Raw genomic sequence first — 25,574 nt, 5'->3', positions numbered from 1 at the left:
CAACCAAGTTCCTACCTGCCCACTCCGAAGGAACGTGTTGGGGCAGGGTGTCTCCTGATTGGGGAGGGGTTAGGATTGACAGAGGGGGTGGAGCTTGGATAAATGGAACCAGGTGACAGAGAGGAAGGAGGGGGCGGCATTGTGCGAGTGTTTGCAGGTGTGTGATTTGATCATCTCGTGAGCATGATGGATTGGACTCATATGAGCGCGCCGTACTTACCGATATAATAAACAAAGGCCGTGACTCAATAAAAGGACCCGCCACGGAGGCTGCCAAGAACCGAGTTCCCTTCCGCTCCTCATCTTGATTGACGCGTCCGCTGCGCTGGAGACTTGAGACCATGCCGACCACGGTTAAACGCCTCCTCGTTCCCGGCAGGAGAGTCAGCCATGACGGTGTATCGTCCTCGCAACCATCATCTTGTAGCCAGAAGTGTTGGTGAAAACAACTTGCTTACCTATGAAACTGGGGTTCTGCTGTTGACTGCTGGTCTGTTGGCCAGTGTGTCATCCCAGCAACCCTCGTCTTGGAGCCAGGAGTAGATCATCACAGAAAACCACCCACCGCTGCCGTGAAAGTAGCCCTCCGCAAATGCTGAAGGCTGTGGGGCATCGGCAGCTGGGACACTCGCGAGGAAGAAGAGAGGTGACCACCCGAGGACTGTCAAGTTGTCCTTGGAACGTTTTATTTAATCTGTTCTAGAACTGGGGCACACTTCATACAAACCCTGGATGGTTGCTCCGCAGCTGTATCCAGTCAGCATTCATATTTGAAGAAATCCGTGAAACCGGTATTGTCAGGTTGTTGTATTATTGTATTGTTTGTTGTTGCTGTTATGATGGTGATTTGGGTTGCTATAATTGTCAGTGATATTTTGACTCCCCCGGAGTAGTAGCAAACTTGTTACCATTAAACAATTGAATGATTATAGAAATTTTTTATTCAAAGTAAACGCCATTATTTGAAAATATACTGGCAGTGATCCTTGTTATACTCCGCACATGGTGATCGGGTGTGTCGTGTGAAACAGGGGCCCCACCATACACTAAACCACAGCGGTGCGAGTACTGAGAGCTAGGGTTTCGGTTATAGACCGAAACCTCCAAAGCTCATGTCGCAAAAGGACACTGTTTTACCCATTAGTTAAGACACATAGGTATAGGGGTATTGTTATATTGGGTGGCCTAAAAGTCAGGACACATAGAAGTATTGAATCGAGTGGCTTAAAATTGAGGACACATAGAGGTTTTGTTATACTGGGTGGGCAAAAATTCAGTATACATAAGGGATTGTACTGGGTGGCCCAAAAATCAGCACAAACGGGCGTATGGATATACAAGTGGCCACACATGCTGGTGTAGTGACACGGTGCCATCTGTTGACCATGGGGGCTAACTACGGGTATGGGTGCGCTATACAACGGCCAACCATAAGGGGGGCGTAACTGGGCCAAGGGTCAAGGCATTGATCAATTAGGAAGCTCCTGGAACCAGCAGGAAAGTTCATGAAGGGGGCGTGTCCAGAGGCGGGGCTTGGCCACGCTGGGGGATATATAAGGGAGAGGCAACCGGGGGTTTGGGGCTGACGTGGGGGTACGGGCCCTGGCTGCCATCACTGTCCTCACTGCCATCTCTTCATCGTCGTTGTCGCTGCAAAGTCGATCCGCTCGCTATATGTTCCTCATCGTTGTCGTAGCTAGATAGTAAGTCAGCTATATAGTTGTACGTCGCCGATGTAGCTGTATGGGTGGATCAGCTATACGTAGCCCAGTGTGTATGTTACTCAGTGACCCTGTCCGTAAAGTGTTGAGAAATAGACAAGGAACCCTCTACGAGTCGTGTCTCCGAAGTCACTTCATTTCACAAGTATTGAAGAGGGTGGCCCAAAAGTTAGGACACAGGTATTGTTAAGGTGGCCCAAAAGTATATACACATATGGGTATTTTACGGGGTGGCCCAAAATTCAGGATACGTATGAGTATTGGACTGGATGGCCCAAAAGTGAGGACAGAGGTTTTGTGTATTAAAGGGTGGCCTAAAATCCAGGACACATTGGGGAATTGCCATACAGGATGGCCGAAAAGTCAGAACACAGGGATATTGTACAGGGCGGCCCAAAAGTCAGGACACATATAGGTGTATTGAACTGGGTGGTCCGAAAGTCATGGGCTGGGTGGGGAGGGTGGGGAGAGGGGCTGGGTGGGAGGTGGGAGGGTGGGGCTGGGTGGGGAGGGGCTGGTCACCCCGTGGTGCCCTTATAAAACTCAACGTTTAACCTACTCACGCCGGCTTGTGCCCGCCCTCACAGTCGGGCATATTTGCGGAATACACCACGCCGCCGTTGACCCTGGCCGTTTACCGAGCAACCCAACGTTCCTACCAGCTCCCTTCGCAGGAATGTGTTTTTATTGGGGAGCAAACCGAGCTACTTTCCACGCTGTGTTCAGCCTCTGATAGGTTATTACTCTTGGGTGATTTCAATATTCACATAGACTCACCCGGATGTGCTCTCTCCAGAGAGTTTCTGTCCACCCTGAATTGTGTTAATTTAGCTCAGCGTGTTAATTCCCCCACCCTTTTTCGTGGTCACATCCTTGACCTGGTTTGTTCCCGGGGATTGTCTGCCACCAACTTAGATTTGAAGCTTTCGTGACTACAGGAATTACTCTTTGGTTCTTTCGGTAAAGTCACGTAAAAAGAAAATAAATTTAATAATCTGTTATTGAATTGAAATTTATTTATTTTCTTTCGACGTGACTTTACCGAAAGAACCAAAGAGTGTCGCCAACTTATCATTAGGGTATTGTTATACTGGGTGGCCCAAAAGTCAGGACACATTAGGGTATTGTTATATTGGGTGGCCCAAAAGTCAGGACACATTAGGGTATTGTTATACAGGGTGGCTCCAAAAGTCAGGACACATTAGGGTATTGTTATACTGGGTGACTCCAAAAGTCAGGACACATTAGGGTATTGTTATACTGGGTGGCTCCAAAAGTCAGGACACATTAGGGTATTGTTATACTGGGTGGCTCCAAAAGTCAGGACACATTAGGGTATTGTTATACAGGGTGGCTCCAAAAGTCAGGACACATTAGGGTATTGTTATACAGGGTGACTCCAAAAGTCAGGACACATTAGGGTATTGTTATACTGGGTGGCTCCAAAAGTCAGGACACATTAGGGTATTGTTATATACAGGGTGGCCCAAAATATACATTTTGAAAGGTATATCAAGACGATTATGAAAAATAACAGAATAGGCTTTATTTACTCGTTCCGAAAAGAAAACAGAGACAGTGTTAAGATATCCAAACACCGAATAGACACCGACTATCACTACATGGCATCTTCAATCAGTCTGAATTAACCCCACGTCACGCTTGTTGTAAGACCACCAGCAACAGGAACAATGCAAACGTACACAGCTGTGATTATAATAATAATGATGATGTACGGCATTGTCCTTGTAACTGATTGACCTTCCGTTTTTGTATGGAGATTAAAGATGTAATTTTATATTTGTTTGTTATCCACTCGAATTATTTGTTCAGACGCAGAGTGGAGCTCGTCCTGTTCCTCCTTTAAAGGAGTGAAGACAGCAGATAAGTGATTACAATGATGGTCGATGGTTTGGGATTTGTGGCCGCACGCTCACAAGGTGATTCATCTTTGATGGCCCCATTTGTGGCATCAGTTGGCCGCATCGGCTGCACGACACCGGGCCCAGAATCGGTCGCACGACCCCCAGTCCGGATTCGGTCGATGGTCGACCTTTGGCTGCGTGGGAGGCAGAAGCCGGAGAGTTTCAATGGTAGGGTCCTGATTGGCATGTAACAGAGCTACAGCCCCCCAGTCTTTGGCTCTATCTCTCACCACTGGCGTTAGACCAGAGAACTACGCCCCAACATGCGACCAGGAACAAGGACAATGCAAACATGAACGCATTCATACGCTCGGGTCGAGCAGTTAAATCATTGTCGGCCAGTTATAGCATTTCCACGTCAAGGAATGTAAACCATCATCACGCGAACTCCGCTCATCCTGGCAGCAGCAACGGTTTTTCCCTCAGCCATCGAACAAAGACGGTGGTCGCGCGGCGCTTTCAGATGCGCTGCTTCTGCAGACGTCTGGAACGCTCTTCCTTCCGATATGAGGAAGCCACTGGGAGCTATCATGCTGCTTCTTGCTGTTGTGTTTAGTTTGTTGTTCATCCCCCGCACCTGCGATTAGCACGCTTGGCTACGTACGGTGCCAAAGAAGTTCAACATTCATACAACATATGTACATACAACATACAGACATACAACATACAGTCACACAACGTACAAACATACAAAAGGCAACCATTACAAGGACAATGCAAATATCAATGCATTTATGGCTCGGGTCGAGCAGTTATATCACCGGCCATCGTGAACTCCACCGACACGTCCATCGTGAACCCACCCACCAACACGGCCATCATGAAACCACCAACATGGCCATCGTGAACCCACCCACCAACACAGCCATCGTGAACCCCACCCACTGACCCGGCCATTGTGAAATCCACCCATCAATACGGCCATTGTGAACCCCATGCCCTCACTCCCACTGTCTCCGTCTTGAATCTCGTTGTCTCCAAGTCTCCTCACGATTGTCCATGGCATACCACCTCCTCCACCACCTCCTCCACCACCTCATCCACCACCACCACTTCCAACAACAACTGCCATTCACCACTAAGTGGCGGTGATAAGACCACTGCGCTTGTGCCAGTCTAAGTGTGCTTTAAACACACGTGAAGTGTCGCAGGCCCACTGGCAGGAGGTCGTGGGACGAGACCCAGCAAGTCCCATGGGTTGACTGACTGAAATGACTGGCCGATGCACCACCTGTGCCCCCTACTGTGCCAACTTGCTGTGTTTTATCCACCCGGTACTCCACTTGTTGTTGTGACCGTCGCTCCACTGCTGGTGCAAGTTATTGGCAAGTACACCCAGCTCCACATCTTCTCGTAACACATCATTCTATCTCTTCTCTAGCCCATGCCACTTCCATTTAGCCCCCTCTATCCAGCCGAACAAAAACTGTTTAGGCAAGCAGTGGCTGGGCATGTGGACTACATGACCCAGCCAACGCAGCCTGCCAGAGGAGCTCACTGATGGGACTTAGTCCAGACCTGTCAAGGATTTGTGAACTCCTCCCACAATCCAGTCTGGTTAACCTCAGGATGGATCATAGGCAAACCAGCCTTAATGTTTCTAACCAGTGCAGATGTTCCATTATAGAGGTCCACATTACAGAAGCATGGATAAGGGAGGGCATGACCGTGAACGAGAAGACCCAACGCTTCATGTGGAGCAACAGACTAGGAAGCTTCCACACAGCGTTACACAGCCGATGAAAAGGTAATTCCGCCTAACAGATTCGGAGTGAGACCTCTTCTGTTGCACGGGAGCTGGGCATAAACACATTGCCCAGGTATGGAAACCTCTCCATTCTCTCCACAACTGCTCCATCACCAATTGGGAGTTGAGGGGTGGAGTGTTTGATGACACAAAATGCCCAGGCACAACCTCCTCCACCTCTTCCATCACGAATTCTACCACCACCTCCACCACCTCCACCACCTCCACCTCCTCCATCACCAGATCCTCCACCACCTTCTCCACCACCTCCTCCACCGCCAACTCTACCAACTCCTCCTCCACCACCTCGAAGGTCATGGTGACCCAGTGCCCACGGTCATATCCCCAGCGCGACCTCCTCCACCTCCTCCGCCTCTTCCTCCTGCGACGTCACCCCTCCACGAGGTGGTGGACGATGTCACGAGCGCGGCTGCTGCCGCTACCGCATTGATGGTGGACGATGAAGAGGAGGAGGAGGTTGTTGAGGAGATGGATGAGGAGGTGGACGAGGAGGTGGATGAGGTGGTGGTGGATGAGGTCGAGCCGGTGGTGGACTGGTCACGCAACAAGGCGACGAGGAAGTCAATGTAGCGCATGGCCAGTCGCAGAATCTCATTCTTGCTGAGCTTGCGGTCGGGGGGGTGTGTGGGCAGCAGGCGACGGAGCTCGGAGAAGGCCCCATTCACGTTCTGCTGGCGCCAGCGCTCGCGGCTGTTCGTGAAGATCCGGCGCACAAGCTTCTGTGGGGAGCCGGCTGGGGGAGGAAAGGGGGGAGGTGAGGGAGGAGGTCGCCGAATCTCGTGAAGTGAGAAGTGGGGGCAGACGCGGGGGGACACGGGGAGGCGCTGGTAGACACGGCAGGAAGCTGAGAAGGAGGAGAGCGGGGAAGTAGCCGACTCTCGTCAAGTGAGATGCGGGGCAGGAGACATTGGGAAGATGCCGGGAGACACGAGGAGATGCTGGGAGACACGAGAAGATGCCGGAAGACGCGGGAAGACGCGTGGAGACACGGGGAGACACTGGGAGGCGCTGGTAGACACGGCAGGAAGCTGAGAAGGAGAAGAGCGGGGAAGTAGCTGACTCTCGTGAAGTGAGATGCGAGGGAGGAGATGTTGGGAGATGCCAGGAGACACGAGGAGATGCCGGGAGACACGGGAAGACGCGTGGAGATGCGGGGAGACAATGGGAGGCAGGGGAAGGTACAGGGAGGTACATGGAGACACGGTGAGGGGTGGGTAGCTGAGCAGCAGGTAGGTGAGTGGTAGGTAGGTGAGGGGAAGGTGAGCAGGAAGGTCAGCATGTAGGTGAGTGGTTGGTAGGTAGGTGAACAGTAAATGGTGAGCAGGTAGGTGAGGGGTGGGTAGGTTAGCAGGTAGGTGAGGAGTGGGTAGGTGGGTAGGTGGGTAGATTAATGAGCTTTGTAAGTGAGCTTTAGGTAGGTGAAGGGTGGGTAGATGAGTGGGTGGGTAGGTGAGCAGGTAGCTGAGGGGTAGGTGAGCAGGTAGGTAAGCGGTAGTTAGGTAAAATGTAGGAAGGTCAGGAGGTAGGTGAGCAGGTAGGTGAGGAATGGGTTGGTGAGCTGGATGGTAGGTGAGCGGGTAGGCAAGCAGGTAGGTGAGTGGGTAGGTAGGTGAGGGGTAGGTGAGGGTGGGTAGGTGAGTGGGTAGGTAGGTGAACTGGTCGCTGAGTGGGTATATAGGTGAGCAGGAAGGTGAGCACATAGGTGAGTGGTTGGTCGGTAGGTGAACAATAGCTGGTGAGCAGGTAAGTGAGGGGTGGGTAGTTGAGCAGGTTGGTAGGTTAGCAGGCAGGTGAGGGGTAGGTGTGGAGTGGGTCAGTGAGCGGTTAGGTAGGTGAACTGGTAGGTGAGCAGGTAGGAGAGCCTGGAGAGGTGAGTGGGTAGGTGAGTGGTAGATAAGTGAGCAGGAAGGTGAGGGTGGGTATGTGAGCAGGTAAGTGAGTAGGTAGGTGAGCAGGTAGGTGAGAGGGTTACTTTCTCCGATCTCGTAATCGAAGGGCAGGGGTCGTCGCTTCAGCCTTGCGTGTTGTGCTGAGGGAAACCCAGCGGACACCACGAACGCCCTGGGGAGGAATGAGGGGATCACAATGGCGATGTCAAGGGGGTTCAAGATGGCCGTTTCAGTGGGGTTCTCAATGGCACATTTAGTGGGTGGGCGTTTACAATGGGCGTGAGGGTGGGTGGGTTCACGATGGCCGTGTTTGTGGTTCGGTGGGTTCCCGATGGTCGTGTCCATAGGGGGGTGGGTTCACAATGGCCGTATCTGTGGGTGGGGTGTTGAGTTCACAATGGCCATGTCTGTGGGTGGGGTGTTGAGTTCACGATGGCCATGTCTGTGGGTGGTTGGGGTCACAATGGCCATTTCTGTGAGTGGGTGGGTGGATTCACGATGGCCGTGTCTCTGGGGGTGGTGGGTTCACGAATGCTGTTTCTGTGTGTTGGTGGGTGGGTTTATGATGGCCGTGCCTCTGGGTGGGTGAGTTCACGATGGCCATGTCTGTGGTGGGTGGGTTCATGAAGACCATGTCTGTGGGTCGACAGGTTCATGATGGCTGCGTCTGTAGGTTTTGTGAGTTGCAGATGGCCGTGTCTGTGGGTTGGTGTGTTCACAATGGCCATGTCTGTTGTTGACTATGTCTGTGGGTGGGTTCGGGATAGTCGTATTTGTGGGTGGGTTCACGATGGCCATGTGTGTGGGTGGGTGGGTTAACGATGGCCATGTATTTTGGTGGGTGGGTTCACGATGGCCATGTATTTTGGTGGGTGGGTTCACGATGGCCGTGTCTGTGTGTGGGTGGGTTCACGATGGCCGTGTCTCTGATTGGGTGGGTTTACGATGGCCGTGTCTCTGATTGGGTGGGCTCACAAAGGCCGTGTCTGTAGGTGGGTGGGGTTTACGATGGTCGTGTCTGTGGGTGGGTTCACGATTTACGTTTCGGTGGGTGGAATCACGATGGCCGTATCTGTGGCTGGTTGGTTCACAATGGCCGTGTTTGTTGGTGGGTGGGTTCATGATGGCCGTGTCTGTGGGTGGGTTCACGATGGCCATGTCTGTGGGTCGGTGGGTGGGTTCATGATGGCCATTTCTGTGGGTGGGTGGCTGGGTGGGTTCACAATTGCCTTTTCTGTGGGTGGGTTCACGATGGCTGTGTCTTTGGGTGGTTGGTTCACGATGGCCGTGTCTGTGTGTGGGTGGGTTCATGATGGCCGTCTGTCTGGATGAGTGGGTTCACGATGGCTGTGTCTGTGTGTGGGTGTGTTCACTATGGCCGTGTTTGTGGGTGGGTGGGTTCAGGATGGCCATGCCTATGTATGAGTTAATGATGGCCGTGTCTGTGGGTGCATGGATTCACCATGGCCTTGGCCGTGTCTGTGGGTGGGTGGTTGGGTTCATGATGGCCATGTCTGTGGGTTCGTGGGTGGATTTCACGATGGCCGTGTCTGTGGGTGGTTGGGTTCAGGATGGCCACGTTTGTGGGTTGCTAGGTTAACGATGGACGTGTCTGTGGGTGGGGGTTTGGGTTCACGATGACCATTTCAGTGGGTGGGTGGATTCACGATAGCCGTGTCTCTGGGTGGGTGGGATCACGAATGCCGTTTCTGTGTGTGGGTGGGTGGGTTCATGATGGCCATGTCTGTGGGTGGGTTCACAATTTCCGTTTCAGTGTTTGGCATCACGATGGCCGTGTCTGTGGCTGGTTGGTTCACGATGGCCGTGTTTGTGGATGGGTACACGATGGCCGTGTCTGTGGATGGGTTCACGATGGTCATATCTGTGGATGTGTGGGTTCACTATTGCCATGTCTGTCAGTCGTTGGTTCAGAATGGCTGTATCTTTTGTAGGGTTGGTGTGTTCCAGATGGCCATCTCTGTGGGTGGGTTCACGATGGCCATGTGTGTTTGTGGGTGGGTTCATGATGGCCATGTCTGTGGGTGGTGTCACGATTTCCGATTCTGTGGGTGGAATCACGATGACAGTGTCTGTAGCGGGTTTGTTCATGATGGCCGTGTCTGTGGGTGGATTCATGATGGCAGTGTCTGTAGCGGGTTTGTTCATGATGGCCGTGTCTGTGGGTGGGTGGGTTCATGATGGAGGTGTCTCTGGGTGGGTAGGCTCATGAAGGCTGTGTCTGTGGGTGGATTCACGATGGCCATGCCTGTTGGTGGGTGGATTCACGATGGCCGTGTTTTGGGTTGGTGAGTGGATTCACGATGGACATGTCTCTGGGTGGGTGGCTGGGTGGGTTCACGATTGCCGTTTCTGTGGGTGGGTTCATGATGGCTGTGTCTTTGAGTGGTTGGTTCACGATGGCCGTGTGTTTGGGTGGGAGGGTGGGTTCACGATGGCCGTGTCTATGGGTGGGTGGCTGGGTGGGTTCACAATTGCCGTTTTTGTGGGTGGGTTTACGATGGCCGTGTCTCTGGGTGGCTTCACCATGGCCATATCTGTGCCTGGGTGGGTGGGTTGTTGATGGCCATGTCTGTGGGTGGGGTCAAGATGGCCGTGTCTGTTGATGAGTTCCCGATGGCTGTCGATGGGTAGATTGATTTACGATGTGCGTGTCTGTGGGAGCATGGGTTTCCAATGGTCGTGTCTGTGCGTGGGTGGGTTAATGATGGCCATATCGTTGGGTCGGTGAGTTCACCATGACCGTGTTTGTGGGTGGGTTGGTTCACGATGGTTGTGTCTGTGGGTAGGTTCATGATGGCCATGTCTCTGGATCGGTGGATTCACAATGGCGGGTGTCTGTGAGTGGGGTCACGATTTTCATTTCTGTAGGTGGAATCACGATCGCCATATCTGTGGCTGGTTGGTTCATGATGTCCGTGTTTGTGGGTGGGTAGGTTCACGAAGGCCGTGTCTGTTGTTGGGTGGGTTCACGATGGCCGTGTCACTTGGTTGGTGAGTGGGTTCACGATGGGCATGTTTCTGGGTGGGTGGCTGGGTGGGTTCACAATTGCCGTATTTGTGGGTGGGTTCACGATGGCTGTGTCTGTGGATGGGTGGGTTAATGCTCGAAAAGTGTCTCTGGGTGGGTGGGTTCCCTATGGCCGTTTGTATGGGTGGGTGGGCTCACGATGACCATGTCTGTTGGTGGGTGGGCTCACGATGGACGTATCTGTGGGTGGGTTCACGATGGACGTGTCTGTGGGTGGGTTCACGATGCACGTGTCTGTGGGTGGGTGGGTTCACAATGGCCGTGCCTCTGGGTGGATGGGTGGGTTTACAACTGCCGTTTCTGTGGGTGGGTTCACAATGGCCATGTCTGTGGGTGGGTGGGTTCATGATGGCCATGTCTGTGGGTGGGTGGGTTCACGATGGCAGTGTCTCTGGGTTGTTGGTTGGGTTCACGTTGACCATGTCTCTGGGTGGGTGGGTGTGTGGGTTCACGATGGCCTTATCTTTGGGTGGGTGGGTTCGTTCATGATGGTCGTGACTTTGAGTGGGTGGGCTCTCAATTTCCGTTTCTGTGGGTGGGTTCACGATGGCCATGTTTGAGGGTAGGTGGGTTCACCATGGACGTGTCTGTGGGTGGGTGCGTGGGTTAATGATGGCCATGTCTGTGAGTGGGTGGGCTCACGTTGGCCGTGTTTGTGGGTGGGTGGGTTTACGATAGCCATGTCTGAGGGTCGGTGGGTTCGGGATGGTTATTTCTGTTGTTGGCTTGGTCGGTTGCAGATGACCATTTCTGTGGGTAGGTTCATGATGGTCATGTCTCTGGATCGGTGGATTCACAATGCCCGTGTCTGTGAGTGGGGTCACGATTTTCGTTTCTGTGGGTGGAATCACGATCGCCATGTCTTTGGCTGGTTGGTTCATGATGGCCGTGTTTGTGGGTGGGTAGGTTCACGATGGCCGTGTCTGTTGTTGAGTGGGTTCACGATGGCCGTGTCACTTGGTTGGTGAGTGGGTTCACGATGGGCATGTTTCTGGGTGGGTGGCTGGGTGGGTTCACAATTGCCGTATTTGTGGGTGGGTTCACGATAGCTGTGTCTGTGGATGGGTGGGTTAATGCTCGAAAAGTGTCTCTGGGTGGGTGGGTTCCCTATGGTCGTTTTTATGGGTGGGTGGGCTCACGATGACCATGTCTGTTGGTGGGTGGGCTCACGATGGACGTGTCTGTGGGTGGGTTCACGATGGACGTGTCTGTAGGTGGGTGGGTTCACGATGGCCGTGCCTCTGGTTGGATGGGTGGGTTTACAATTGCCGTTTCTGTGGGTGAGTTCACAATGGCCATGTCTGTGGGTGGGTGGGTTCATGATGACCATGTCTGTGGGTGGGTTCACGATGCCCGTGTCTGTGGATGGGAGGGTTTACGATGGCAGTGTCTCTGGGTTGTTGGTTGGGTTCACGTTGAACATGTCTTTGGGTGGGTGGGTGGGTGTGTGGGTTCACGATGGCCTTATCTTTGGGTGGGTGGGTTCGTTCATGATGGTCGTGACTTTGAGTGGGTGGGCTCTCAATTTCCGTTTCTGTGAGTGGGTTCACGATGGCCATGTCTGAGGGTAGGTGGGTTAACGATGGCCATGTCTGTGAGTGGGTGGGCTCATAATGGCCGTGTTTGTGGGTGGGTGGGTTTACGATAGCCATGTCTGAGGGTCGGTGGGTTCGGGATGGTTGTTTCTGTTGTTCGCTTGGTCGGTTGCAGATGACCATTTCTGTGGGTGGGTTCACCATGGCCGTGTCTGTGGGTGGGTGGATTCATGATGACCATGTCTGTTTGTGGGTGCGCTCACGAAGGCGATGTCTGTGCGCATGTGTATTCACGATGGCCACATCTGTTGGTGGGTGGCTGGGTGGGTTCACAATTGACGTTTCTGTGGGTGGGTTCACGATGGCTGTGTCTGTGGGTGGTTGGGTTAATGGTGGCCGTATCCCTGGGTGAGTGTGTTCACAATGCAAATGTTTTTTGTTGGGGGGGTTCTCGATGGCCATCTTTGTGGGTCGGTGGGTTCACGATAGCCGTGTCTGTGGGTGGGTGGATTCACAATGGCCGTGTCTGTGGGCAGGTTCACCATGGTCGTATCTGTGGATGGGTGGGTTCACGATGGCCACGTCTGAGGGTCGGTGGGTTCAGGAAGGCGGTGTCTGTTGTTGGGTTGGTGGGTTGCAGATAGCCATGTCTGTGGGTGGGTTCACGATGGCGGTTTCTGTGGGTGGGTGGGTTCATGATAGCTGTGTTGGTGGGTGGGCAGATGGCCATGTCTGTTTGTGGGTGCACTCACGATGGCGGTTTCTGTGGGGTGGCTCACGAAGGCAATGTCTGCGCGTGTGTGGATTCACGATGGCTATGTCTCTGGTTGGGTGGCTGGGTGCCTTCACAATTGCCGTTTCTGTGGGTGGATTCACGATGGCTGTGTCTGTGTCTGGTAGGTTCACGATGGTCGTGTCTGTGGGTCGGTGGGTTCACGATGGTCATGTTTTTGGGTGGGTGGGTTCTTGATGGCCGTGTCTGTTGGATGGTGGGTTCACCATTGCCGTGTCTCTGGGTGGATGGGTGGGTTCACGATTGCCGTTTCTGTGGGTGAGTTCACGATGGCCGTGTCAGTGGGTGGGTGGGTTCACGATAGCTGTGTTTGTGGGTGGGAGGGTGAGTGGGTTCGCATTGGCCGTAGCTATGGTTGTGGGTGGGTTCACGATGGCCATGTCTGTGGGTCGGTAGATTGACAATGGTAATGTCTGTTGTTGGGTTGGTGGGTTCCAGATGGCCGTGTCTGTGTGTGGGTTCACGATAGTCATGTCATGGGTGACTGGGTTCATGATGGCCATGTTTGTTAGTGGGTGGGTGGGGTCTCGATGGCCGTATCTGTGGGTTCACGATGGTGTGGATGGGTAGATTCACGATGGCCATGTTATTGGGTGGCTGGGTTCACGATGGCCATGTCTGTTGATGGGTGAGTTCACAATGGCCGTGTCTGTCATGGGTGGGTTCACGATGGCCGTGTCTGTGGGTGGGTGGATTAACAATGGCCGTGTTTGTGGGTGGGTGGGTTCACGAAGGCCGTGTCTGTGGGTGGGTTCACGATGGTCATATCTGTGGGTGGGTGGGTTCACGATGGCCATATCTCTGGTTGGGTGGCTGGGTGCCTTCACAATTGCCGTTTCTGTGGGTGGGTTCACGATGGCTGTGTCTGTGTCTGGTAGGTTCACGATGGTCGTGTCTGTGGATGGGTGGGTTATTGATGGCCGTGTTTCTGGGTCGGTGGGTTCATGTTGGCCATGTTTTTGGGTGGGTGGCTTCCTGAAGGCCGTGTCTGTTGGATGGTGGGTTCACAATTGCCGTGTCTCTGGGTGGATGGGTGGGTTCACGTTTGCCGTTTCTGTGGGTGGGTTCACGATGGCCGTGTCTGTGGGTGGGTGGGTTCACGATAGCTGTGTTTGTGGGTGGGAGGGGGAGTGGGTTCGCATTGGCTGTAGCCATGGTTGGGTGGGTTCACGATGGCCATGTCTGTTTGTGGGTGCATTCACGATGGCGGTTTCTGTGGGTGGGCTCACGAAGGCGATGTCTGAGCGTGTGTGGATTCACGATGGACACGTCTGTGGGTGGGTGGATTCACAATGGCCGTGTCTGTGGGCGGGTTCACCATGGTCGTATCTGTGGATGGGTGGGTTCACGATGGCCACGTCTGAGGGTCGGTGGGTTCAGGAAGGCGGTGTCTGTTGTTGGGTTGGTGGGTTGCAGATAGCCATGTCTGTGGGTGGGTTCACGATGGCGGTTTCTGTGGGTGGGTGGGTTCATGATAGCTGTGTTGGTGGGTGGGCAGATGGCCATGTCTGTTTGTGGGTGCACTCACGATGGCGGTTTCTGTGGGGTGGCTCACGAAGGCAATGTCTGCGCGTGTGTGGATTCACGATGGCTATGTCTCTGGTTGGGTGGCTGGGTGCCTTCACAATTGCCGTTTCTGTGGGTGGATTCACGATGGCTGTGTCTGTGTCTGGTAGGTTCACGATGGTCGTGTCTGTGGATGGGTGGGTTATTGATGGCCGTGTCTCTGGGTCGGTGGGTTCACGATGGCCATGTTTTTGGGTGGGTGGGTTCCTGATGGCCGTGTCTGTTGGATGGTGGGTTCACCATTGCCGTGTCTCTGGGTGGATGGGTGGGTTCACGATTGCCGTTTCTGTGGGTGAGTTCACGATGGCCGTGTCAGTGGGTGGGTGGGTTCACGATAGCTGTGTTTGTGGGTGGGAGGGTGAGTGGGTTCGCATTGGCCGTAGCCATGGTTGTGGGTGGGTTCACGATGGCCATGTCTGTGGGTCGGTAGGTTGCCAATGGTAATGTCTGTTGTTGGGTTGGTGGGTTCCAGATGGCCGTGTCTGTGTGTGGGTTCACGATAGTCATGTCATGGGTGACTGGGTTCATGATGGCCATGTTTGTTAGTGGGTGGGTGGGGTCTCGATGGCCGTATCTGTGGGTTCACGATGGTGTGGGTGGGTAGATTCACTATGGCCATGTTTTTGGGTGGCTGGGTTCACGATGGCCATGTCTGTTGATGGGTGAGTTCACAATGGCCGTGTCTGTCATGGGTGGGTTCACGATGGCCGTGTCTGTGGGTGGGTAGATTAACAATGGCCGTGTTTGTGGGTGGGTGGGTTCACGAAGGCCGTGTCTGTGGGTGGGTTCACGATGGTCATATCTGTGGGTGGGTGGGTTCACGATGGCCATATCTCTGGTTGGGTGGCTGGGTGCCTTCACAATTGCCGTTTCTGTGGGTGGGTTCACGATGGCTGTGTCTGTGTCTGGTAGGTTCACGATGGTCGTGTCTGTGGATGGGTGGGTTATTGATGGCCGTGTTTCTGGGTCGGTGGGTTCACGTTGGCCATGTTTTTGGGTGGGTGGCTTCCTGAAGGCCGTGTCTGTTGGATGGTGGGTTCACAATTGCCGTGTCTCTGGGTGGATGGGTGGGTTCACGTTTGCCGTTTCTGTGGGTGGGTTCACGATGGCCGTGTCTGTGGGTGGGTGGGTTCACGATAGCTGTGTTTGTGGGTGGGAGGGGGAGTGGGTTCGCATTGGCTGTAGCCATGGTTGGGTGGGTTCACGATGGCCATGTCTGTTTGTGGGTGCATTCACGATGGCGGCTTCTGTGGGTGGGCTCACGAAGGCGATGTCTGAGCGTGTGTGGATTCACGATGGACACGTCTGTTGGTGGGTGGGTTCACGATGGCCATGTCTCTGGTTGCGTGGCTGGGTGCCTTCACAATTGCCGTTTCTGTGGGTGGGTTCACGATGGCTGTTTCTGAGTGTGGTAGGTTCACGATGGTCGTGTCTGTGGATGGGTGGGTTATTGATGGCCGTGTTTCTGGGTCGGTGGGTTCACGTTGGCCATGTTTTTGGGTGGGTGGCTTCCTGATGGCCGTGTCTGTTGGATGGTGGGTTCACAATTGCCGTGTCTCTGGGTGGATGGGTGGGTTCACGATTGCCGTTTCTGTGGGTGGGTTCACAATGGCGGTGTCTGTGGGTGGGTGGGTGGGTTCATGATAGCTGTGTTTGTGGGTGGGAGGGGGAGTGGGTTCGCATTGGCTGTAGCCATGGTTGGGTGGGTTCACGATGGCCATGTCTGTTTGTGGGTGCATTCACGATGGCGGTTTCTGTGGGTGGGCTCACGAAGGCGATGTCTGAGCGTGTGTGGATTCACGATGGACACGTTTGTTGGTGGGTGGGTTCACGATGGCCATGTCTCTGGTTGCGTGGCTGGGTGCCTTCACAATTGCCGTTTCTGTGGGTGGGTTCACGATGGCTGTTTCTGAGTGTGGTTGGTTCACGATGGTCGTGTCTGTGGATGGGTGGGTTAATGATGGCCGTGTCTCTGGGAGGGTGGGTTCACGATGGCCATGTTTTTGGGTGGGTGGGTTCCCGATGGCCGTCTCTGTTGTGGATGGGTTCACGATGGCTGTGTTTGTGGGTGGGTGGGTGAGTGGGTTCGCATTGGCCGTAGGCATGGGTGGGTGGGTTCACGATGGCCGTGTCTGTGGGTCGGTAGGTTGACAATTGTCATGTCTGTGGGTCGGTGGGTTCACGGTGGCCGTGTCTGTTGTTAGGTGGGTTCACAATGGCCATGTCTGTCGTGGGTGGGTTCACGTTGGCCGTGTCTGTGGGTCGGTAGGTTGACAATGATCATAACTGTAGGTCGGTGGGATCACGATCGCCATGTCTGCAGGTGGGTGGGTTCACGATGGCTGTGTCTGTGGGTGTGTAGGTTCACGATGGCCATGTCTGTGGGTTGGTGGGTTGACAATCGTCATGTCTGTGGGTGGGCTCATGATGGCCATGTCTGTGTGTGGGTGGGTTCACGATGGCCACATCTGTTGGTGGGTGGGTTCACGATGGCCATGTGTCTGGGTTGGTGAGTGGGTGCACGATGGCTGTGTCTCTGGGTTGGGTGGGTAATGATCGCCGTGTCTCTGGGTGGGATCACGATGGCCATGTTTTTTGGGTGGGTGGGTTCCCGATGGCTGTGTCTGTGGGTGGGTTGGCTCACGATGGCCGTGTCTGTGGGTGGGTGGATTCACGATGGCCATGTCTTTGGGTGACTGGGTTCACAATGGCCATGTCTGTCGTAGGTGGGTTCACAATGGCCGTGTCTATGGTGGGTGGGTTCACGATGGCTGTGTTTGTGAGTGGCCGCGTGGGTGGGTTCGCATTGGCCTTAGCCATGGGTGGGTGGGTTCACGATGGCCGTGTTTGTGGGTCGGTAGGTTAACAATGGTCATGTCTATGGGTCGGTGGGTTAACGGTGGCCGTGTCTGTTGTTGGGTTTGTGGGTTCCAGATGGACGTGTCTGTGTGTGGGTTCACGATAGTCGTGTCTGTTGGTGGATGGTTTCATGATGGCCGTGTCTCCGGGTGGGTTCACGATTGCCATTTCTGTGGGTGGGTGCGTTCACAATCGCCATGTCTGTGGGAGGGTTCATGATGGCCCTGTCTGTGGGTGGGTGGATTCATGATGGCCGTGTCTGTGGGTAGGTGGGTTCACAATGGCCGTGTCTCTCACCCGTAGGGTCCCATGAGTGGGGGAGGGCCGAAGGGGATGAGGAGAGGGTGGGGGCCGTGACCCCCACCCTTAGCCCCACAGAGTCCCAAGTCAATCACAGGGACGCACACCGCCTAGGGGGGGGGGGGGGGGGGGCATGAGGGAGTGAATGAGTTAATGTCCGAGTGAGTGCCCAAGTGAGTGTTGGTCCGAGTGAGTGAGTGTCTGAGTGAGTGTGTGTCCGAGTGAGTGTCCACGTGAGTGAATGTTGGAGTGAGTGATTGTCCAAGTGAGGGAGTGTCTGAGTGAGTGTCTGAGTGAGTGAGGGGCTGAGTGAGTGGCTGAGTGAGTGTCCAAGTGAGTGAGTGTCCGAGTGAGTGAGTGTCCGAGTGAGTGAGTGTCTGAGTGAGTGTCCGAGTGAGTGAGTGTCCGAGTGAGTGAGTGTCTGAGTGAGTGAGTGTCCGAGTGAGTGAGTGTCAGAGTAAGTGAGGGGCTGAGTGAGTGGCTGAGCGAGTGTCCGAGTGAGTGAGTGTCTGAGTGAGTGTCCGAGTGAGTGAGTGTCCGAGTGAGTGAGTGTCCGAGTGAGTGAGTGTCCAAGTGAGTGTCCGAATGAGTGTCCGAGTGAGTGAGTGTCAGAGTGAGTGAGTGAGTGTTTGAGTGAATGAGTGTCCAAGTGAGTGAATGTCCGAGTGAGTGAGTGTCCGAGTGAGTGAGTGTCCAAGTGAGTGTCCGAGTGAGTGTCCGAGTGAATGAGTGTCAGAGTGAGTGAGTGAGTATTTGAGTGAGTGAGTGTCCGAGTGAGTGAGTGTTTGAGTGAGTGTCCGAGTGAGTGAGTGTCCGAGTGAGTGAGTGTCCGAGTGAGTGTCCGAGTGAGTGAGTGTCCAAGTGAGTGTCCAAGTGAGTGAGTGTCTGAGTGAGTGAGTGTCCAAGTGAGTGAGTAGCTGAGTGAGTGAGTGTCCGAGTGAGTGAGTGTCCAAGTGAGTGAGTGGCTGAGTGAGTGAGTGTCCGAGTGAGTGAGTGTCTGAGTGAGTGAGTGTCCGAGTGAGTGAGTGGCCGAGTGAGTGAGTGAGTGTCCAAGTGAGTGAGTGGCCAAGTGAGTGAGTGTCCGAGTGAGTGAGTGTCCGAGTGAGTGAGTGTCCGAGTGAGTGAGTGTGTGTCTGAGTGAGTGTCCACGTGAGTGAATGTTGGAGTGAGTGATTGTCCAAGTGAGTGAGTGTCCGAGTGAGTGAGTGTCCGAGTGAGTGAGTGTCTGAGTGAGTGTGCGAGTATGTGAGGGGCTGAGTGAGTGGCTGAGTGAGTGTCCGAGTGAGTCAGTGTCTGAGTGAGTGTCCGAGTGAGTGAGTGTCCGAGTGAGTGTCCAAGTGAGTGTCCGAGTGAGTGTCCGAGTGAGTGAGTGTCAGAGTGAGTGAGTGTCCGAGTGAGTGAGTGTCAGAATGAGTGTCCGAGAGAGTGAGTGTCCGAGTGGGTGAGTGTCCAAGTGAGTGAGTGGCTGAGTGAGTGAGTGTCTGAGTGAGTGAGTGTCTGAGTGAATGAGTGTCCGAGTGAGTGAGTGTCCGAGTGAGTGTCAGAGTGAGTGTCCGAGTGAGTGAGTGTCCGAGTGAGTGAGTGTCTGAGTGAGTGAAAGTCAGAGCGAGTGAGTGTCCGAGTGAGTGAGTGTCCAAGTGAGTGTCCAAGTGAGTGTCTGAGTGTCCAAGTGAGTGAGTGGCTGAGTGAGTGAGTGTCCGAGTGAGTGAGTGTCCAAGTGAGTGAGTGGCTGAGTGAGTGAGTGTCCGAGTGAGTGAGTGGCTGAGTGAGTGTCCGAGTGAGTGAGTGTCCGAGTGAGTGAGTGTCTGAGTGAGTGAGTGTCCGAGTGAGTGAGTGGCTGAGTGAGTGTCCGAGTGAGTGAGTGTCCGAGTGAGTGAGTGTCTGAGTGAGTGAGTGTCCGAGTGAGTGAGTGGCCGAGTGAGTGAGTGTCTGAGTGAGTGAGTGTCCGAGTGAGTGAGTGATTGTCCAAGTGAGTGAGTGTCTGAGTGAGTGTCCAAGTGAGTGAGTGTCCGAGTGAGTGAGTGTCCGAGTGAGTGAGTGTCTGAGTGAGTGTCCGAGTAAGTGAGGGGCTGAGTGAGTGGCTGAGTGAGTGTCCGAGTGAGTGAGTGTCTGAGTGAGTGTCCGAGTGAGTGAGTGTCCGAGTGAGTGAGTGTCCAAGTGAGTGTCCGAGTGAGTGTCCGAGTGAGTGAGTGTCAGAGTGAGTGAGTGTCCGAGTGAGTGAGTGTCTGAGTGAGTGAGTGTCCGAGTGAGTGAGTGTCCGAGTGGGTGAGTGTCCAAGTGAGTGAGTGGCTGAGTGAGTGAGTGTCCGAGTGAGTGTCTGAGTGAGTGAGTGTCCGAGTGAGTGAGTGTTCGAGTGAGTGAGTGTCAGAGTGAGTGTCCGAGTGAGTGAGTGTCCGAGTGAGTGAGTATCTGAGTGAGTGAAAGTCAGAGCGAGTGAGTGTCCGAGTGAGTGAGTGTCCGAGTGAGTGTCCGAGTGAGTGAGTGTCCAAGTGAGTGTCCAAGTGAGTGTCTGAGTGTCCAAGTGAGTGAGTGGCTGAGTGAGTGAGTGTCCGAGTGAGTGAGTGTCCAAGTGAGTGAGTGGCTGAGTGAGTGAGTGTCCGAGGGAGTGAGTGTCCAAGTGAGTGAGTGGCCAAGTGAGTGAGTGTCCGAGTGAGTGAGTGTCCGAGTGAGTGAGTGTCTGAGTGAGTGTGTGTCTGAGTGAGTGAGTGTCTGAGTGAGTGTCCGAGTGAGTGAGCGGCTGAGTGAGTGGCTGAGTGAGTGTCCAAGTGAGTGAGTGTCCGAGTGAGTGAGTGTCCGAGTGAGTGAGTGAGTGTCCAAGTGAGTGTCCGAGTGAGTGTCCGAGTGAGTGAGTGTCAGAGTGAGTGAGTGTCCAAGTGAGTGAGTGTTTGAGTGAGTGAGTGTCCGAGTGAGTGAGTGTCCGAGTGAGTGAGTGTCTGAGTGAGTGAAAGTCAGAGGGAGTCAGTGTCCGAGTGAGTGAGTGTCCGAGTGAGTGTCCAAGTGAGTGTCCAACTGAGTGAGTGTCTGAGTGAGTGAGTGTCCGAGTGATTGTCCAAGTGAGTGTCCAAGTGAGTGAATGTCTGAGTGAGTTAGTGTCCAAGTGAGTGAGTGGCTGAGTGAGTGAGTGTCCGAGTGAGTGGCTGAGTGAGTGTCCGAGTGAGTGAGTGTCCGAGTGAGTGAGTGTCTGAGTGAGTGAGTGTCCGAGGGAGTGAGTGGCCGAGTGAGTGAGTGTCCAAGTGAGTGAGTGGCCAAGTGAGTGAGTGTCCGAGTGAGTGAGTGTCCGAGTGAGTGTCCAAGTGAGTGAATGTCTGAGTGAGTGAGTGTCCGAATAAGTGAGTGTCCGAGTGAGTGAGTGTCCGAGTGAGTGAGTGTCTGAGTGAGTGAGTGTCCGAGTGAGTGAGTGACCGAGTGAGTGTCCAAGTGAGTGAGTGTCTGAGTGAGTGAGTGTCCGAATAAGTGAGTGTCCGAGTGAGTGTCTGAGTGAGTGAGTGTCCGAGTGAGTGAGTGGCTGAGTGAGTGAGTGTCCGAATAAGTGAGTGTCCGAGTGAGTGAGTGTCTGAGTGAGTGAGTGTCCAAGCGAGTGTCTGAGTGAGTGTCCGAGTGAGTGAGCGGCTGAGTGAGTGAGTGTCCGAGTGAGTGTCCAAGTGAGTGAGTGGCTGAGTGAGTGTCCGGGCCTCTCACCGTCACCTCCCTCGCCATGCTCCCCTCCCCCTCCCCGTGCCCCCCCTCCCCCTGCCCCCCCCCTGCCCCCCGCACAGTGAGTACGACGTCCCGTGGACGTCCGGGGTCCGCCCCGACGTCGCGGCCAGCGTGAAGTCGCTGCTGCGATGACACTCCGACGTCGCATCCCTCCACCAGCTCCAACCTCGGGGTGACGTCTCTCGGTGTGACGTCACTGTGGTGTGTGACGTTACCTGGTGTGACGCCCCTTGGTGTGACGTCACTGTGATGCGTGACGTCACTGTGATGTGTGACGCCCCTCGGTGCGACATCACGTTGGTGGGTTGTGTCATCCATTGGTGTGATGACGCTTTGTGTGACGTCACCCCGGTGCACTATGATGTCACCGCGGTGTGTGACGTCGCTTGGCGTGCGGTCCCTTATTGTGACGTCGCTTGGTGTGACGTCGCTTGATGTGACGTCACTCGTTGTAACATCACCACGATGCGTGATGTTACCTCGGGGTGTGACGTGACCGTGATGTGTTGTGACGTCACTATGGTGTGTGACATCATCACGGGGTGTGATGCCACCCCAATGCATTGTGACACTTCTTGGTGTGATGCCACCGTGGTGCGTTGTGACGTCACCATGGCGTGTGACGTCACCATGATGTGTTGTGACGACACCACGATGCGTTGTGATGCCCCTTGCTGTCACATGACCACAGTGTGTTGTGACGTCACCACGATGTGTTGTGACATCACCACGATGTGTTGTGACGTCACCACGATGTGTTGTGACGTCACCATGGTGTGCGACGTCCCTTGCTACAACGCCCCTTGGTTTGACGTCGTCGTGGTGCGTGATGTGACCTCGATGCGTTGTGACGCCCCTCGGTGTGACGTCACTCCGACGTGTGGCATCCCGTGGTGTGACGCCCCTCGGCGTGATGCTGCCGTGGTGCGTGACGTCACCCAAATGCGCCGTGATGCCCCTTGGTGTGACGCCCCTTGGTGTGACGCCCCTTGGTGTGACATCACTCCGATGCGTGACATCCCTCGGTCTGATGCCCCTTCGTGCGACGTCCATTGGTGCGACTTTCCTCATTATGAAGTCACTCCGATGTGTGACACCCCTCGGTGTGACGTTACCACCACCGCCGTGGTGGGGCGTTGTGACGCCGCCGCCGCCATCGCGTGGTGTCAGGTCCAGGGGACCGACTTCGCCATCAGGAACCTCCTCCTCAACCTCCTCCTCAACCTCCTCTACACCCTCCAAGTCCTTCCCAATGTCCTTCTCAACATCCTCATCCTCCTCGTTCTCTTCCATGCCCTCCACATCCTCCTCCTCCCCCTCATCCTCCTCCACTTCCTCCTCCTCCACCTCCTCCTCCACCACCTCCTCTTCATCCTCCTCATCCTCCTCCACCACCACCTCCATGTCCTCTTCCACCTCCTCCTCAGTGGCCGTGACCTTGATGTCCGCGGGTGGAGTCAGCGGTGGAGTCACGTCGTCACCCAGCGGCTTCTCCGTCGTCATCATCATTGTCTCCAAGGCCTCGTCGGGGGTCAAGAGGAGGTCCCCGTCGGAGATGAGCCCGGTTGGCTACGTACGGTGCAAGAGAAGTTCAACATACACACCTACAACATACATACAGAGGTCCTCAGAGGTCACAGCAGGTCCTCAGAGGTTAGAGGTCCACATAAGTTATAAGAGCTCATCATAAGTCAAAGAAAGTTATCGTTGGTCAGTGGAGGTTTTCGTAGGTCAGAGCAGGTTCTCATATGTGAGAGGAGGTACAGGTAGGTCAGAGGAGATCATCGTACGTCAAAAGAGGTCCATGTAGGTCAGAGGAGGTGCTCGTAGGTCAGAAGAGGTCCTTGTAGGTCAGAGGAGGTGTTCGTAGGTCAAAGGAGGTCACATGAACGTTGTCAGCACGCAGGCCGCAGCTGGCACCTGCCGATTGGACATCTTGGTGTCACGTGATCATCTGTGGAGAAGACCTTCATAGCTCATCGGATTCCTCCTTCTCCTCCTTCTGCAGCATACAGATTATGATTCCATACAATACCCCTATGTGTCCCGACTTTTGCAACACCCTGTACACCAATACCCCTTGGCTTCTTGAAACGGCTTGCTTACGGTTTACACATACACGGCTTACACTCACACACTAACACACTTAGAACAACAACTGCTATTCACCACTAAGTGGCGATAACATCAACATGGCGCCTGTGCCAAGCTAAGTGCACTTTAAGGCCACGTGACGTGTCGATCGACCGCTGGCAGGAGGTCATTGGGCAGGCCCAGGTGCCACAGGTTGACTGACTGAGATGAGTGGCCGACGCACCACCTGTGCCCCCTACTGTGCCAACTTGCTGTGTTTTAGCCATCCAGCGCTCCCCTCGTTGTTGTTAGCATCGCTCCTTTGCCCTCCATTATTGTTGGAGGGTGACTGCCTCCAACTACCCAGTACCATCCTTCATGAGCCTCCTCCACAGAGGCCAATCTTGACACTGCTGGTACCGGTCATCGGCAAGTCCACTCAGCTCCATATCCTCTTGTACCACACGATTCAATCTCTTTTGTAGCCCGTGACGCACCCGTTTAGCCCCATCTATCTGGTCGAACAAAAGCTGTTTGGGCATGCAGTGGCTGGGCATGCAGGTTACATGACCCAGCCAACGCAACCTGATCTGCCAAAGGAGCTCTCTGATGGGACTTGGTCCAGATCTTTCAAATAATTTGTTAGCTCCTCACACAATCCATCATAGGCAGACCAGCATGAATGATTCTAACCGGAGAAGATGTTCCATTAGGAAGGGGGTCCATTTTTCACAAGCATGGAGAAGAGAGGGCATGACTGTGGCCTAGTAGAACTGAAGCTTCGTGTGAAGTGACAAACCAGGTAGCTTCCACACAGCGTCACGGAACCGATGAAAAGATAAAGCCGCTCGACTGATCGAAGTGAGGCCTCTGCACACTGCCCAGGCACGGAAACTTCTCCACTCTCTCCACAACCACCCGGCAATATGGAGTTGAGGGGTGGAGTGTATGATGACAAAAAATACCCAGGCAGGTGCTTAGTTTTGAAGGGGCTGATGGTAAGCCTCCATATCATAGTGGAACACTCCAAACAACAGCTCCTTCAACATCTACTCTGAGTGAGCAGCAATTACCAGATAATCAGCATAAATTACATGGTTGAAAGGGGAGCCATCTTTCAACTGCATCCAGGCATCGATCAGCCTCCCATTGTATATTTACCAATGGAGATTCCTCTGGTACAGCTATAGAAAGCTTCTCGAACGTGGTTGAAAACGATGTAAAAACATGTAGGAGCCAGAGGACATCCCTGTCGCACCCAAATATGACCAGGGAATAGCTCTGGTGTCATAGGCCTTGACCAGGTAAGTAAAGCAGAGATATCCGCCTCCCTGTGTTGCATTGCATTACATTTATAAGTTTACTAGGTTTGTTTTCTCATTCATTCATACCTGATGATGGTTGCTTGTGTTGCAATCGATACGTCGTATTCTATTATTTAATTTATTTTCTTTCTACGTGACTTTACCGAAAGAACCAAAGAGTATGGATTCCTGCAGTCACGAAAGCTTCAAATCAAGTTTTATCAAATAGTGATTTGTGATTTCGGGCTAGGGAGGCAGATTCCTTCTCCTCAGCAACCCGTCCTCACCACTCATCATTGCAGCGACGCACGGCTAATCGAATCTCCGAGCGAAGGCCGCTGTCAACCTTCTCATTCTTCAATGTTGGATTTTGTAGATAACAGGAGTGGGCCTGTCATTTTCTCTCAAACAGCCGAAACACCTCCTCCTTCAGCCAGGGTCTCTAGGGAGGTCTGGACCGCATACGCCATGCATCTGTTGCAGCTGCATGAGCCACAGTCCTGAACCTCACCCCCCATTTCCCCTCAGCATCAGATGGAGGGGGGCACAATGCTAACCATAGCTGCAAGCGATGTTGAAATTCCTGCTTGCAACTATCCTCAGCTAGCTGAGACCAGGCCACTGTAGGCTTGAATGGGATCCTAGATGTACACCCACCACCGGAGTGGAAGAATAGCAGGCACATCTTAAAGATGACAAGTCGATAGTCAGTGGGTATAATCAGCTCCACGGTAGGTCCTGGTGTCAAGGACATGGGCCCACATCCGCTGGTCTGTAATAATCTAGTCCAGCAGATGTTCTTTTTTTTCTACTTGGTTCTTTTGGTAAAGTCACGTAGAAGGGAAATAATAAAATAATAAAAATAAAACATAATAAAATACAATTCTCACGACGTTTCAGATGTTCTTTCTTGGACCTGGCGTGCATGCATGTGGATGCACAGAAGTCTATAATTGAGTGTATCTGTCCCATGCCTACCGATCACTCCAACCCAAGCATCTGCGTCATGACCCACTCGGGCATTAAAGTCACCTCACAGGATGACTATCCCGAGGGGCCACTTTAGCTAGCACCTGGGACAGGAGGTTATAGAGGG

At 53.8% G+C, this 25,574-nt stretch overlaps 1 protein-coding gene across 1 annotated transcript; it reads right to left on the bottom strand.

Annotated features, from left to right (window-relative positions):
• Positions 1–5,676: 5,676 nt before the first annotated feature.
• LOC144953336 (uncharacterized) lies at positions 5,677–22,394 on the bottom strand. The gene is made up of 5 exons (XM_078883898.1): positions 22,217–22,394; positions 21,084–21,145; positions 17,403–17,515; positions 7,387–7,475; positions 5,677–6,147 (listed from the first exon to the last, which is right to left on the bottom strand). The coding sequence occupies exons 1-5, from the start codon at positions 22,392–22,394 to the stop codon at positions 5,708–5,710; spliced, it is 882 nt and encodes a 293-aa protein (XP_078740024.1). The 3' UTR covers positions 5,677–5,707.
• Between the last annotated feature and the right edge of the window lie 3,180 nt (positions 22,395–25,574).

The sequence above is a fragment of the Lampetra fluviatilis genome, chromosome 74 (assembly GCF_964198595.1).
Source record: "Lampetra fluviatilis chromosome 74, kcLamFluv1.1, whole genome shotgun sequence".
In the NCBI taxonomy this organism is placed as follows: Eukaryota; Metazoa; Chordata; class Hyperoartia; order Petromyzontiformes; family Petromyzontidae; genus Lampetra; species Lampetra fluviatilis.
This window is presented reverse-complemented; position numbering and strand designations above follow the sequence as displayed.

Bases quoted from the DNA above. Each gene is read 5' to 3' on its own strand.
- LOC144953336 (XM_078883898.1), bottom strand. From the start codon at position 22,394: ATGGAAGAGAACGAGGAGGATGAGGATGTTGAGAAGGACATTGGGAAG. The intron at 21,146-22,216 runs GTAACGTCACAC...TGCGGGGGGCAG, and splicing joins GCCCCACCACGGCGGTGGTG to GGGGGGGGCAGGGGGAGGGG. The intron at 17,516-21,083 runs GTGAGAGGCCCG...CCCCCCCCCTAG, and splicing joins GCATGGCGAGGGAGGTGACG to GCGGTGTGCGTCCCTGTGAT.